This window comes from Enoplosus armatus, chromosome 15, assembly GCF_043641665.1.
Source record: "Enoplosus armatus isolate fEnoArm2 chromosome 15, fEnoArm2.hap1, whole genome shotgun sequence".
In the NCBI taxonomy this organism is placed as follows: domain Eukaryota; kingdom Metazoa; phylum Chordata; class Actinopteri; order Centrarchiformes; family Enoplosidae; genus Enoplosus; species Enoplosus armatus.
In genome coordinates, this window is record NC_092194.1 from 13,468,281 (window position 1) to 13,483,287 (window position 15,007).

Genomic DNA, 15,007 nt, shown 5'->3' on the forward strand with positions numbered 1-15,007 from the left:
GTTGGATTATGGAATGTGCCTTTTAAAATAGCTCTCCAAAGACATGGCTTGTGGCTTAAACTAATTGCAAAGCACTTAATGTGAATGTTTTTGCTGTTTCATGTTTGTACAGGAAGACTGCAAATCGGTTTGCCCCCGAGGGGTTCATTCACAGCTATTGAAAAGAGATGATCAGTATACAGTATCTATAAAAAGGGTTCAACTCCACCCTTGGATGTTTCATGTTTATTGCTCTACAACTTTGAATAACCGCTAATTAATTAAAACCACTATGTGTAGTATTTGAAGATGCCTGCCTTCTTAGCAAGACTGCAACAGCAATTTTCTCCTGCCATAAACTCTAGACTGGATTTCAGTCTGGACTCTGACTTGGCCCCTCCAGGACATTAGAATTTCTTGTCTTTGGGTTTTATTTGCAATTAATTTAGTTCAGTTTGTAGAGACTTTTACATTAAAGTATTTCTGTTTCTCAGTGTAAAAAAAGCGTATTTAATCATTTGAGATTCAAAGTTGTAAAGTAATACATACCAGAAGTCCAAGGGGTGTGACTACTTTTTAAAGGCACTGACCATGTTCCTCATCAAAGAAGTTATACTATTTAATTCACCTGGTAGTCAGCTCTTCACTTCTTAAATATCTTATTGCTTGTGTAATAGGCTCAGATTGAAGTATGTTTCTAAACGGCTGTAAACATGTAACGCCTGACTATGTCAAGTAAAACGGAGGCCATAACTAAACTACACACTCTCAATCCAACATTAATATGACAGACTCTACTATTGTTTGTGTAGCGATCACATTAAATTTCATCATTACATTGAGTGTTAAACAGTTTGATGCAGCAGTCAGTTTCAACTTGTAAGATGACAGGCTTGGCGGTCTTCGTTACATTTTTTTTCTCCAACATTATTGTGTTGCTTTTCAGGCCTGTCCAAACATTGTCCTCCCAACAACCTGTTTATCAGGTCTTTCCTGTTATAAGAGACAATTTTTAAGCAAACGCTGAAGTGTTTTTGGCTCTCAGTAGCCTCCATGTTTCCTATCCAGAGGTGGCATGTAGTAGGTCTTGAAAGCTGCACGGTGTGACTCATCCCGGGGCTGTGAAAGGAGGAAATGCAGCCTGAATGCCAAATCAAAGCCCTTTAATGAAATCACTTTACCAAGGCACTTGTTTGGTTATATTAATTTGACGTTCCTCTTTTTTCCTTAATACAACATAGTTAGCATTTGTTTAAACATGTCACACTTAAAACAAACCTGTCAGCTGTGTTTTACTTCATTTCCGCAGTGCCCTTTGTAGAACTGGAACTCCCAGGAGGCCTAAACAACTGAGTGATTCAAAAATGTAAAAAGCCTGATGTCTAAGCAGCACTTGTGTGTTTACCTTGGCCAACCGTGACTGGCACTTTTTCGATGTGATGGTTGGCAGTGTGCCTCGTTGGGTGACAGTAAATGCAGGGAGAGTGGAGACTGGGAAGGAGATCTGTGGTCCCGGTACGACCATGTTGAGCTTGGGCAGCTCTGCAGGATAATGGGGGACGTTCCGTCTTATTAGGGGCTCTGCTACGTGCTTCACGTTGTGCTGAAGGGGAAGAAAGTATCAGATGGTACCAGTTGTATTTGTATTTCTTTGGACTCATGGGCTTTGGTAGGTTCTCTTCAGTTGACTTTGACCAGTAGAAGTTAGACTTACGCTCATTAAAGGTGTTTGCCTGGTGTGTCTTCCCCTCAGCTGTTTGCCAAGTCTTGTTGGGCGCCAGATGTGGTCTAAGGAGTTGTGGGTCCCACTACTCTCTACTCCATCCATAGTCCCAGAAAGTCTGTTCAGAGTCTCTGCTTTCTTCTCTGCCAGTCTGGGAGACACAAACAAATGCAAGCAAGACTTCTATTACAAATGACAGGATATGATAGTCCTCCCACAGCCAACAAACCTGACAATTTTGTAATGCAAATTTGATACAAAAGGTCATGAATTGTTTCTTATTTGCATGGTTTACCTGATTTCCCTAAAGTATGTGTGGCGCAGGGCTGTTTCCGCAGTGATGCGTTCATCAGGGTCATAGGCGAGCATCTGATAGAGCAGCGACAGAGCTGGAGCCGGGCAGCTCGGGATTAACCGCGAGATACCGGTGCCTTTTCTAGGGGGGAAGTTGAAATGCATCGCTCTAGACCTGCCACACATCAAACCATGAGAAGTCTCGTTTTCCAACCACATACAAATTAGACATTGTACAGATATGTGTACAGCAAAGACTGTAACAAAGATGCACACTCTTCAAACAACACATTTGAGGGGGAACACCTACTGCTTGAACTTGTGGAGGATACTTTGATCTGGTGTCCCCAACACATCATGGATCTTGGCAACCTGGTCCAACTCATTGGTTCCAGGGAAGAGAGGATTCAAACTGAAACACACAGGTATACAACAATCTGACCGCCACAACAAATGCTATTTATATAACATTTGTTTGACGTTTGTTTATGCCTGTGGTGGCAAACAGGATCGATCAAATAAGAAAGAAAGAAAACTGAATTCAGTCATTGGTATCATTGTAATTGTATATCAAGTATAACCAGTCCTGTCTCATGAACTTGTGAATTGTTGTCCTATTTAGGTACTACAGATGAAATGTTGTGCCCTTCCCCTGCAGCGGTACCTCATGATCTCAAAGAAGACACAACCGGCACTCCACAGGTCCATCTTTAAGCTGTAGTACCCATCAGTGAGGAGGCACTCTGGGGCTCTGTACCAGCGTGTGGAGATGTACTCTGTGTGTGGGGGCTTGGAGTACACGCTCCGACATGAGCCGAAGTCGCCAAGCTTCAGACCATTTTGCTGCAAAAGTTGTACAAAATCATTTTAAAAATGTGTGTGACTCAAAGGCAGATTACTACTGTTTCACGTTTTTGTAAAGCAAATTATGAAAATGATGCATCTCACTTTGATGAGAATGTTTTCTGGCTTTACATCTCTGTGAAAGATCCCACAGCTGTAAAAAAAAAAAAAAGAAAAAAAAAAAGGGCAATGGAGGAAAACAATCTCAACATACTTAATTGTGTGTTTTATTTAACCATTTTTAATAACTACCTGTGCATATGTTCAAGTGACTTGCAAAGCTGGTACATGTAGTTCTTTATTGTATGGTCAGGCAGTGGCGTTTCTCTTCCTGCATGGAATGAAGAACTGGTATCAGCCCATAATTCACCCCATACAGAAATAATGATTTATTATGTGCTTGTATTCTTTCAGACTTACCTTGTATGAATTCAAAGATGTTCATCTCCATCAGCTCACAAATCAAAGATACGGTTCCAGTTTCTTTGTCACTGAAACATTGTATTAGATTAATATGACATGCCATGGGAAAGTAGCTTGAGGCAAATACAAATAGCTTCATAATAGACAACACTCCAGTACTCACTAAATCAGTTCATGTAGCTGGATGATATTTGCATGCGGGCTCAGTCTCTTCATTGCCTGGACTTCCCGCAGGTTGTTGGCCTGCTCCAGACTTGATGACAGAGAACAGATGACATTGAATTTGACATTTTATACATATATTAAAGTGAATTGTATAATCAAATTGCACATCTGCTTACGTCACCTGAAAAACTGCAGTGAGGATGAGGGCCAATGAGTCAATTTCATTGTCACAGCTTTATATGACAGTAAAATTATGCATATATGGACAATGTAACAATTTAACAAGATGAATGGTTGCACAGATTTAAAGCGCAAAGTCAGTGTTAAAAACCAGTGCACTGACAACTCACATTTCAAGCAGTGACATGTATTGTAACCTCATCACTACAAGGTCAAAGGCGAAGTAAGCTGACATCTAATAGGATACTTAAGGCAAAGGGGGTGTCAAGCTGCGGACTCGAGTTTCAAGGGTCCATACACAACAAAGTGTGGTAAAAATAAACCACTGATTGCCTGAGCACAGGTTAACAGGTTGTTGCAGAATACCTACCTGTTAATCGTCTGCTTCATGGTTTTACATGCGTAGAACTTCCCATCTTTCAGGCTCTGAGTTTTCACCACCTCTGAAAAGGTGCCCTCCCCGATCTTCTTGATTACTTTGTAGCCTGCACAATGATCAAAAACACAGAACATTTTGCATGAACACATTTCTATAATATTACTGTACTACATTTGTGAGAATAGCTGAACAGCAGAAAAACAAGTCTCTGTAATCTAGAGAGATAAATCCTGTGTTCCAGTAAAAACTGGAACATCCCAACTGGACTTAAAGCATTTCATTTAATAATGAAAAAATGAAAAATGGCCATCTTAATTTTCCAGACCCCAAGTTGACATATTTAAATGTGTTGTTTTGTTCGACCAACAGTCCAAAACCCAAAGAAACTCAGTTTACTATCGTAGAAGAATATGGAAAACAGCAAATATTAACATATTAGAGACAGGAACCAGTGTATTTTTTGGCATTTTTGGTTAAATGTTTTTATTTTTTAATTTCTGTAGTTTGACTAATCATTTCAGCTCTACATTCATATAAGGCTGATTCTGACAAAATATTTCACAGGATAATAGAAATAGGGCTGCAACTAGAAAATATTTAAATTATCTGCTGATTATTTTCTTGGTTACTACAAGAAAGAAGCACATTTTTAGAGCATTTACTGTAAAGATAATTCAATTATGAAAATTGTGTCTGATCAAGGATGGACTAATCGTTGCAGCTTTAATTGTTAAAGCCTGCAGCTCACACCGTCACTTAGGTCTGATGTGCAGTTCAGGGAGACGGTTAACTGGGTCTTACTGTGTCCGAAAGAATTGAAAAAGCCGAGTAAGTGATGTTTTAAAGTGGATTTTCACCCTAAATGTTAACAAACCGAACTGTCCTTACATCAAGAGTAACCAGTTAGTTGGCAGTAATGACAGCTGAGGTCTGGTGTCTGAGACGTTGTTCACACTGGTCACAATTTTCAATAGTTAAAACTATGCCAGAAAAACTAACGCTAACCGTTAAATTAAAAAAACCTGAAAAATATTTAAATAAAAACATGATTATAACGGACATTACGGTCAACATCAAGTATGTGTTCAGTTATTTACTTATGAAACACAATGACGCCACAGCTAACTCGCTTACTCCAAAAGGTTAAAACAGTTAGCAAACAAGAGAGAGGAATCTTTGGAGAGAAACCTCAACGTCGTGCGACCGCTCGTCAGACCTGTCATCACTCTGCTCAGCCGTTAACTCACAACTTAACTCACAATGCATTCCTTTGTGTGTTAGCCGCCGCATGTAAGTTGGATATCCATAATATACGTGTCTGGGCAGTACATTTCCAATGTGATGTTTAAAAATGTACGTTTTTTTCGCGGATAGAGGTGTCAAAAGGACACGAAAGTCGTCTTACGGGTGCTAGCCGAGCCCCGCTAGCAAGCCCTGTTAGCTGACCGTCGCCTTGGTAACGGAGCACGCCTTCGCCCTCCACTGTGACCTGAGGAGGAAACTAGAAACTCCGGCTGAATGTTTGACTCTCTCTGGCCTCACCGCTGAAAATTTTCTGAATTAAGAGCGATAACGCAGCAGAATATGCCCTGCCATCATTGAAAAATGCAAGTCAAGCTGAAATATTCGCTGCAGGCCCAGATATTTAACGTCTTTACAGCTGCATAATTCACCTCCTTACCTTTTTTCCAGAGGTGGGTGGTGACCGTTAGTTCGGATGTCTTTTCGTTAGGCTGCGGATTGTTGTTCTGCATGTCCACAACATTTCCCCTATTGTTCCAGTCGGTGTTAGGTGGTGTTTTGCAGGCATTTCGAAGGCTTGCCCTGTTTTTCACGCCAATAAGCCAGTTTGAGTAGTGCATCATTAATGCACATTTAATGCCAAAGAGCCTACCATGAGCTTAATACTATCTAGAAACAGTCCCTGCAAGAGCACAGCGGCTGCTCCACTGCATTCATGTAATAGCATAAGGTTACCAGGCACCAGTGCATCCCATACACAATCAATGCATTCTGTTCACTAACGTACAGTGTGTTTAAAAGGCGTGGACCTGCTCATTTTTGCTCCATGTCAGCTTCCGTAAAACATGTAATTTTTGCGCATGTGCGGCAGTTTCCTGCATGTTTTCCTTGCTGATGTTGCACTAGAAATGTGATTGTTTTTGCCTCAGTGTTTACCTTTCTTTTTCTAATTGTAGCCAACATTTCAGTTACCATGAAAACAAGATTCACCACTGTGGATATCAGGGCAGTTCTTGCCGAGATCAATGCCAAGTAGGTGATATGTGTTATTGTCTCTAGCTTGGTTGCTAAGCTAACTATCGTTAGTGTAGATTTGTCTACATATGTTGCCATTCATTTATTTTGCCTCTTTCTTTCACAGCTACATTGGCATGAGAGTAAACAACGTGTATGATATCGACAATAAGACTTATCTCATCCGTCTACAAAAGTAAGGACACTGTAGTGTTACATGTCGCAGTAAGTTATTAAGTAAAGTAGCATTATAGAAATACTTAATTTCAAATAAAAGTTCTGCATTCAAAATTGTTATTATAATTAATTAAAGTAATGAAGTATTACTGCTAACATAATTAAGGTATCAAAGTACAAAGTATGCATTATGCAGCGGAGAGGCCCGGCCAGTGTTAAAGGACTATATATTATATTATTTAATGATTCTTACTGATGCATTAATAGCTAAGCTGCATTACAGTTCAGTTTATAGACATTTGGGTAGTTTAATCTATAACAATGCTTAATTTAGTATTCGCTCATCATGTGTTTTGTATGTAACGGAAGAGTACCTCAAAAACTTAAATACAGAACTTGAGTAAATATACTTATATGTATATTCCACCACTTTCAGTCAGTGTGATTAACTCAGTGTCATCTTGTTGTCTCAGGCCTGACAGCAAAGCTGTTCTCCTGGTTGAGTCTGGGACTCGTATTCACTCCACAGACTTCGAATGGCCCAAGAACATGATGCCTTCGGGCTTTGCAATGAAAGTAAGAACATCTTGTATGTTTATTGAATAAGACCGACCAACTTTGGGTTGTTTTTCATTGTTGTATCATTTTAGAACATGAGTATTCCATATAAACACTTTTTTTCTTGAAGTTGGTCTTCTACCAGACAGTTTGACATGTGAAATGTTTTTTCTTGATTTGATATTTGTGTCAATTTTCTTTTCCCCTCAAATCTCTTATCAGATCTGTATTTGTTTATTTATTAATTGTGATGAAATTATGGAATGAATGTTTAAAGCAACTTTCTTTGTAGTGTCGGAAACACCTGAAGTCACGGCGGCTGACCCAGGTTAAGCAGCTTGGGATTGACAGGATTGTTGACATCCAGTTTGGCTCCGATGAGGCTGCCTACCACTTGATTATTGAACTGTATGACAGGGTGAGAAAACATTTTTGAGACACGCATATCAAACAGAAACGCAACGTCCCGTGCTGTTCAGATCATATCAGCCCTGATCTGAACCATGACGCTGATGCATCCTATGTGTTTATGTTTGTGTCTATTTGATGGTCTGTCCATATCCATCTTCAGGGTAACATCATTCTTGCAGACCATGAATACACCATCCTGAACCTGCTGCGGTTTCGTACAGCAGAGGCAGAAGACGTTAAGATTGCTGTGAGAGAGCGGTATCCTGTCGAGAGTGCCCGACCCCCTGAACCTCTCATCAGTTTAGAGCGGTACTTGTGCTTGTTGAGTTTGTGGACCAAATGGGCATCCATCTGACATCTATCAACATATATTATTCCTATATGAGTGAAAACGAATTCTCTTGTATTGCTTTTCTTTTATGTAGACTCACTGAAATCCTCAGCAAAGCACAGAATGGAGATCAAGTGAAAAGGGTCCTGAACCCTCACCTTCGTAAGTATTCAGACAATCAGTTCTGAATTTGGTAAACTAAAACGGATATACATCTTCAGTTTAAACTTCTTAAACTTCTTTATGTGAATGAAGAGACTGAACCATGTTTTGTGTCATCTCCAAACACCTCTCCAGCCTATGGAGCCACTCTGATAGAACACAGTTTGATAGAGGCAGGACTGCCGGGCTCTGTCAAGGTTGACAGCCAAGTCGATGCTGCTCAAGGTATAGTAGAGCAGTTGGAGTAAAAGTTGTTGGCATAAAGTTAATTGCAGTAACAGACCAATGGAAATGGTGGTTCTAGTTATAGATTTTATTTTTTATTTGTAATGTTTTTTTTAAATACAGTATTTGATCTGGCTGCTTTTTCAGTTGCACCTAAAGTCCTGGAAGCCCTGCAGATTGCAGAAACATATATGGACAAAACTGAGAACTTCAGTGGCAAAGTAAGAGATCTTTCATAAGCATCCTGTATTTTGAAGGGATAGCTTTTCCTTTAATAGATCTGTTATATTCACACTCTGCCTTGTTTAATTAAAGGGTTACATCATTCAAAAGAGTGAGAAGAAACCAAGCTTAACTCCTGGCAAACCCAGCGAAGAACTGCTCACGTATGTCCTGTTCTGTTTAACGCACGATTTGTCACAGAGACAAATACTAAACATACTTTGTTCTACTAGTTATTTATATTATGGTTAAGTAATTTAAATTTCAATGATGTCTCCTTACAGATATGATGAATTCTACCCATTCCTCTTTGCCCAGCATGAAAAGAGCCCATATTTGGAGTTTGATACTTTTGACAAGGTAAATATTAGCAAGGCTGCTTATTTTGGTTTTATTATCATGATGCCTTGTTTGGGACAGAATATTGATCCTCTCTCCATTACTTTGTGAATTCACACTTTTTTGCAAGACTGTGATATGAATCCATTATGATCCTCTTGCTCAGGCAGTGGATGAGTTCTTTTCTAAGATGGAGAGTCAGAAGATTGACATGAAGGCCTTGCAGCAGGAGAAACAGGCTCTGAAGAAGTTGGAAAATGTTAAGAGGGACCACGAGCAGAGACTGGAGGCCCTGCACCAAGCACAGGTCAGCATTACTGGCAACTTTTAGCTTTGTTTGCTGTAAATGCTGCACACAATGGCTTCTGCTTTCCCATATTTATAATCAACTTGAAATTTAATTTATCTCAATATTGCTTGAAACACATATCTAAGAAATCTTGTCTTGTGTGTGGCAGGAGGTGGATAGAATAAAGGGTGAACTGGTGGAGATGAACCTGCCTGTGGTAGAGAGGGCGTTGCAGGTGGTGCGCAGTGCACTGGCCAATCAGGTGGACTGGACTGAGATTGGCATTATCGTCAAAGAAGCGCAAGCTGCTGGAGACCCTGTGGCCTGCGCCATCAAGGAGCTGAAGCTGCAGACCAACCACATCACCATGCTTTTAAAGTGAGACCATCACTGATACGCAGACCACTCTGCTCATTGTTACACCATTTGGCTCATGTGTGTCTTTTCTCCTCCAGGAATCCATATATTTCTGAGGAAGACCAGGAAGAGGAAGAGAAGAAAGATGTGGCAGAGGAGAAAGGGAAGAAAAACAAAAACAAAGACAAAGGACAGAACAAGAAGTTGCAAAGGAACAAGCCCATGTTGGTGGATGTGGATCTCGGCTTGTCGGCTTATGCCAATGCCAAAAAGTAGGTTCACGTGTAATCCTTTAGACATAAGATTGAGCATTGTGTAGGGAAAGTCATGAGTGTTGTTTTTATGGCTGATGGACCTTGTCATTGTGCTTGTTTAGGTACTATGACTTCAAACGCAGTGCTGAAAAGAAGGAACATAAAACCATTGAAGCAGCAGATAAGGTAAGAACGCTGTTTTATTCTTCACTCAGGTTTAAAGCAGGATAGATGTAAGGAAAAGAGGTGGTGTGCCCATATGCAAGCTCTGATTTATTGGAGTTTAAATGTCTTTGGAGCAAATCAAGGCCTCTCTTTGTGTTTTCAAGGAACATTTTTAAGCACCTTAAAACCACTTTTAATTTTTTGATACAAGAAAGCTTTGCAGCTGACAAGTCATCATACTTTTGTATGTATGTATGTATGTATGATGTAAAATGGTATTTTCATGTCATTCAAGGCTATGAAATCTGCTGAGAAAAAAACACAGAAAACACTAAAAGAGGTTCAGACTGTGACCACCATTCAGAAGGCCAGGAAAGTCTACTGGTGAGACACATTATCATATGTACCGATACATATTCAGACTTTGATTCAGTATTTTTTTATATGTACATGACGAGCGGTGGAGCCTTTTATTCTCTCGACCATTTGTTCTCTTTTGGCAGGTTTGAGAAGTTCTTATGGTTCATCAGCTCTGAGAATTATCTAGTGATTGCAGGAAGGGATCAGCAGCAGAATGAGATGATTGTCAAACGTTACCTTCGGGCAGGTAATGAATGAACTTATACACACACACACACACACACACACACACACACACACACTCTCTCTTACACGCTCTCACTCTTTTTAAAAAGCAAGCATCTTCCAAACTGAGCGTTATCCCTCATGTGTGCCTTTACTTTGTCAGGTGATATCTATGTTCACGCTGACCTCCACGGAGCGACTAGCTGTGTCATCAAAAACCCCTCAGGTAAACCATGTGGCTTCTCTGCTATTTGACGTCATTTTATCAGTTTGTGAAGATAATTTTGTCACTCATTTGTTTGTGCTTCTTTGCCCTGCTGTGCCTCTCCATCTTCCTGCTCCAGGTGACCCCATCCCTCCTCGTACCCTGACAGAAGCTGGCACCATGTCTGTGTGCTATAGTGCTGCTTGGGATGCCAAGATCATCACCAGCGCTTGGTGGGTTCATCACCATCAGGTGAGTCATCTTTATTACACAACTAAATTCGCTGGCTTGTTATGTTTATATATATATATTTGTATCTTTCATTCATTGAATTTGTCTATTCGTGTCTGTCTTCTCTCTTATCTGTTAATATTTCTGTTTGTTAAAATTTATTTCTCAGATACTGCCCCTTATAATGAGACAAAACACAGGGAATTATGTATTTTACCACGTTCCGTACTTAAAATTCAATGACAGGCTCAAAGGGGTTACTAGTAGGTAGTATATTTGCTGTTAACAAGCCTATTTATGACTATATTTATAATAAATAAATAATACTATGTTTGCTGTTTCCTTAGTATAGAAGTGGTTTATAGTTATTCTGTAACATGTTTTATAACTGTGACTACGAGCAGCAAAATAATTAAATTGTGAGATTGATGTAGCAGAAATGTTTTATTATCCATTAGCAGTGTTGTATCTATTATTTTTGTTCAGGTGTCTAAGACAGCTCCCACTGGAGAGTACCTGACCACTGGAAGTTTCATGATCAGAGGTATGACACAGTAAAGTTTTAAGCTGTATAAATGTTTAAGACACCAGAGCCAAATATGATAAGTGCTACGATGATATCTGACAGAGGACCTCACATTTCATATATTTCTTTCCAGGAAAGAAAAACTTTCTGCCTCCTTCTTACTTGATTATGGGCTTTGGATTCCTCTTCAAGGTAAAATACCATCATGAGCTGTGAGTGCACTTTTAACTCTTTGTCATCTTCGAACAATTCAGTTTCACGCTTGTCTCTGTGCAGGTTGATGAGCAGAGTGTGTTTCGGCACCGAGGGGAAAGAAAGGTGAAAACTGTAGAGGAAGACATGGAGGAGGTCTCGTCCAGAACTGCAGAGCTGTTAGAGGAGGGGGAGGAGCTTATAGGTGGCACACACAAAATGACCGACTTCCTTTACTGTGTATGTAACAACCTCATTCAGGTGTTGTAACTGGTTCTGTTGCATTTGCAGGTGATGACAGCAGTAATGAAGATCAGGGTGAGGACAGAGCGGGAGGAGACCGGGACAAGAATAAAAAGGTGGTTGAGGGGAATGATGGTGCTGCTGTTCCAGAGAAGGACAACATGGAGGCAGAGGGAGAGGAAGACAGCGGGGAGGAAGAGGAGATGAAGAATGAAGAAAGTGAGGAATTCAGCTTTCCAGATACGACCATCTCCCTCTCTCATTTACAGCCCAGCAGGTAATGTTTCCACAGCCACACTCTGGAGCAAACACCTTCAAACAAACACTGTCGTGGACGCATGACAATTAAAGTTTCCTCTTATTTCCAGGACTGCTCAGAATCCTGGTTTCAAAAAGGAAGTGACCACTCAGGTAATTAGTTACCATGTTAGGCCACATACATTACAGCAATTTCCTTTAAGTAAAATCATAATGTTAATTCATTAATTTCTCTTCAGGTTGAGGTTGACTCACAGGCGAAGAAACACATGACTGCCAAGCAGAGAAGGTGAATGAATGGAATAAAATACTCACAGTTAATCATGCACTTCTTCCTGTTAAGCTCAAACTAAAGAGGCTTTCTGCAACAGGCAGCATTGAGACATTTGGTCATTCTTTACTTAACAAGCAGATGCAGAGGATTATATTTTATGTAGCACTTATAAACATTTCTGATCGGCCAGTCATTGATTTAATCCTCAGGTGATGTTTTTGTCTTTTGCCACTAGAGAAGAGAAGAAGAAGAAGCAGAAACAGGAGGACTGTGACACTGAGGAGAAGACTGAGATTTCCCCCGGAGGATCGGCAGTCGATCAGGTGTCCAAAGGTGGAGGAGGCCCCTCCCAGCAGCCGCTGAAGAGAGGCCAAAAGGTAAGAGAGAAGTGTGAAGATAAGAGGTTCTGTTCTTAGAACCATATCTAAAACAAAGTAATACTTCCTTCCTACAAACATTTAAGTTTGCAAATCTTTCCAAATTTACAGGAGATACAATTTAGAAGAGAAAACAAATAAAACCTAGTATAAAGCATATCAATTTACAAGGGAATCAGGAGGTAAATAACACCAGAATAATTATTAAAAGCATCAGTAGGAACCTAAATGTTTTTCCATAATCTACAGCTATAAGAAGGCTGTAATGTTTGTCACAAATCACAAAAAGAATAATTCAAGACTGAAAAATCTGAGTTTTTAAAAACCATACCTATTGTGTTACATGTCATAATGAGTTTATTTGATGGATTTCTTCCCTGTTGTCACTGCAGAACAAGTTAAAGAAGATCAAAGAGAAGTACAAAGACCAGGATGAAGAGGACAGGGAGCTGATGATGCAGCTACTCGGGGTGAGGATGAATAAAAATGACACACAGTCCAGGTCTACACAGTTGTCACTGACACAATAAATAACAGAATAGCCGCTTTTCTTCCTCAGTCTGCTGGTTCTACTAAGGAGGAGAAGGATAAGGGGAAGAAAGGAAAAAAGGGGAAGGGGAAAGACGAACCCGTTAGGAAACCAGCCCCTCAGAAACCACCCCAGAAACCTCGTAATGTGGAGTCTGCAGCGAAGAAACCAGAGCAGACGGGCGGAGGGGAGGATAACGAGGAGAGACAGCCTGGAGAGGAGGGAGGACCTGCTGAACAGGAGGACAAGGTACATGGCACACTTCAGAGATCTGGTGATGTTGACAAAGTTACCTGCCAAAAAAAATGTCCCTCCGTCTCTTTTCAGTTGTTTTTGTATAAAATACTCTACAGATATTATTGTATGCACCAAGTACTTGCATACTTTACATGGGCTTTGTATTGAATGTGTATTCATCATCAATGCTGTCCTCTTTGTCAGGAAGATGATGTGGACCAGGACAACCCTGGAGCAGAGGTGGGTTGTTAATGTCAACATTTACCTGTCGATACATAGTTCTGTAATAGAAAGAAATCATTATTCCCTCTTTGTTTTTTTTAATAAGAATATTCTGGGGATGAATGCATGTTGATTCTGCATTGTTCATTTTAACCCTCCAGTAAGTTTACCGCTGCATTAGTCTCACTGTAGTTTTCCTTTTGCTGCCCCAGGAAGCAGAGACTCTGCTCACCTCTCTGACAGGCCAGCCTCATCCTGAAGATGTGCTGTTGTTCGCTGTGCCCGTCTGTGCGCCGTACACCACCCTTTCCAACCACAAGTACGTGCAATTAACCTTTTTGTGTCTAAGAGAGAAAGTGAAGAGTGCACAGGCTAAATGAGTCATTTGTTTTGCACAGACACAAGGTGAAACTGACGCCAGGTTCTCAGAAGAAAGGAAAAGGTATGAACAGTGATCCATTCTAATGTTCATTAAGACTTTGCTTAATGTTTTCACAGTGAAAATTGTTTAGAATTGACAGTAATGTGTTTTTTGTTCCTATCAGCTGCACGCACTGCAGTTTTAAGCTTTATGAAAGCCAAAGAGACGTCAAGCAGAGAAAAAGACCTGTTTCGCAGTGTCAAGGTAAACAAGTTGACTGCATTTTAGTTATTTAACAGCAACTCTAAATTCTGTTAAGTGTGTATAAACATTTGTTGTGCTGAAATGATTTGATAAATCAATAGTTGTTTTACAACAATTACAAAATAACCTGCACTGTTGATAACCAAATAATTAACGCCAAACATTCAGTTTCCAGCTTATTCAATTTTAAAGGATTTGCTGCTTTTCTGTTTTACGATTGTAAATTGAATGTCTTTGGACTGTTGGTCGGATAAGATAATCACTTTGAGGTCACTTTGGGCTCTGGGAAGTTGTGTTGGGCATTTTTCACTATTTTCTGACAATTTATAGAGTAAACGAATGATTGTAAAAAAGAATAAGAGATTATTCTGTAATCATTAATTGCAGCTCTAATCATAATGGTAGCTTGTTTTTCTTGACTGTCCCCCCTCCAATATCATCCTGTGCTGCAGGATACTGATCTATCCAGAAACATGCCGGGCAAAGTTAAAGTTTCGGCTCCAAACCTGCTGGCTGCCAAGAAGAAATGAGAGCCGGGTGAACGACACAGACCTGGCAACAAGTGTGGAATTACAGTATTCCAGACAGACCTGTGGTTCAGTGGGACTTCGTCTACATGTCAAACAGTAACAGGTTAAGATCTGATCATCACAGTACAGCACCCCTGTTTGGATATGAATGATTTTATTCTAAAGATTGATTGTATTTGTTGACCAACAATTTGTTTGAAATGAAAACATGTAAATTAACAAAGCTGAACAGAACACAGCT

General features: G+C 40.1%; 2 protein-coding genes across 2 annotated transcripts; one reads left to right on the plus strand and one right to left on the minus strand.

Annotated features, from left to right (window-relative positions):
- Positions 1-1,020: 1,020 nt before the first annotated feature.
- On the minus strand, positions 1,021-5,848 carry LOC139298022 (MAPK/MAK/MRK overlapping kinase-like). The gene is made up of 12 exons (XM_070920839.1): positions 5,668-5,848; positions 3,978-4,092; positions 3,426-3,515; positions 3,260-3,330; positions 3,092-3,170; positions 2,945-2,993; positions 2,661-2,839; positions 2,307-2,408; positions 1,998-2,171; positions 1,733-1,853; positions 1,385-1,585; positions 1,021-1,098 (listed from the first exon to the last, which is right to left on the minus strand). Exons 1-12 carry the CDS (start codon positions 5,846-5,848, stop codon positions 1,021-1,023), a joined length of 1,440 nt encoding a protein of 479 aa, XP_070776940.1.
- A 335-nt stretch (positions 5,849-6,183) lies between these two features.
- LOC139297341 (ribosome quality control complex subunit NEMF) lies at positions 6,184-15,004 on the plus strand. The gene is made up of 32 exons (XM_070919967.1): positions 6,184-6,260; positions 6,370-6,438; positions 6,893-6,995; positions 7,270-7,395; positions 7,549-7,697; positions 7,814-7,881; positions 8,017-8,106; positions 8,254-8,327; positions 8,422-8,492; positions 8,613-8,688; positions 8,834-8,974; positions 9,126-9,334; positions 9,412-9,585; positions 9,690-9,753; positions 10,028-10,116; positions 10,236-10,339; positions 10,481-10,543; positions 10,662-10,774; positions 11,240-11,297; positions 11,413-11,471; positions 11,556-11,676; positions 11,763-11,991; positions 12,083-12,125; positions 12,212-12,261; positions 12,482-12,623; positions 13,016-13,093; positions 13,183-13,401; positions 13,594-13,629; positions 13,824-13,930; positions 14,010-14,053; positions 14,157-14,236; positions 14,689-15,004. Exons 1-32 carry the CDS (start codon positions 6,202-6,204, stop codon positions 14,764-14,766), a joined length of 3,186 nt encoding a protein of 1,061 aa, XP_070776068.1. The 5' UTR covers positions 6,184-6,201; the 3' UTR covers positions 14,767-15,004.
- The last annotated feature ends 3 nt before the right edge of the window (positions 15,005-15,007 follow it).

What these genes read in the sequence shown, in the direction of transcription:
- LOC139298022 (XM_070920839.1), bottom strand. Translation starts at nt 5,848, where the DNA reads ATGCACTACTCAAACTGGCTTATTGGCGTGAAAAACAGGGCAAGCCTT. An exon ending in ATGAAGCAGACGATTAACAG is followed by an intron (nt 3,516 to 3,977) that starts GTAGGTATTCTG and finishes TCTGTCATCAAG; the next exon opens with TCTGGAGCAGGCCAACAACC. An exon ending in ATCCTCCACAAGTTCAAGCA is followed by an intron (nt 2,172 to 2,306) that starts GTAGGTGTTCCC and finishes GATGTGTGGCAG; the next exon opens with GTCTAGAGCGATGCATTTCA.
- LOC139297341 (XM_070919967.1), top strand. Translation starts at nt 6,202, where the DNA reads ATGAAAACAAGATTCACCACTGTGGATATCAGGGCAGTTCTTGCCGAG. An exon ending in TGTCATCAAAAACCCCTCAG is followed by an intron (nt 10,544 to 10,661) that starts GTAAACCATGTG and finishes TTCCTGCTCCAG; the next exon opens with GTGACCCCATCCCTCCTCGT. An exon ending in GGTGGGTTCATCACCATCAG is followed by an intron (nt 10,775 to 11,239) that starts GTGAGTCATCTT and finishes ATTTTTGTTCAG; the next exon opens with GTGTCTAAGACAGCTCCCAC.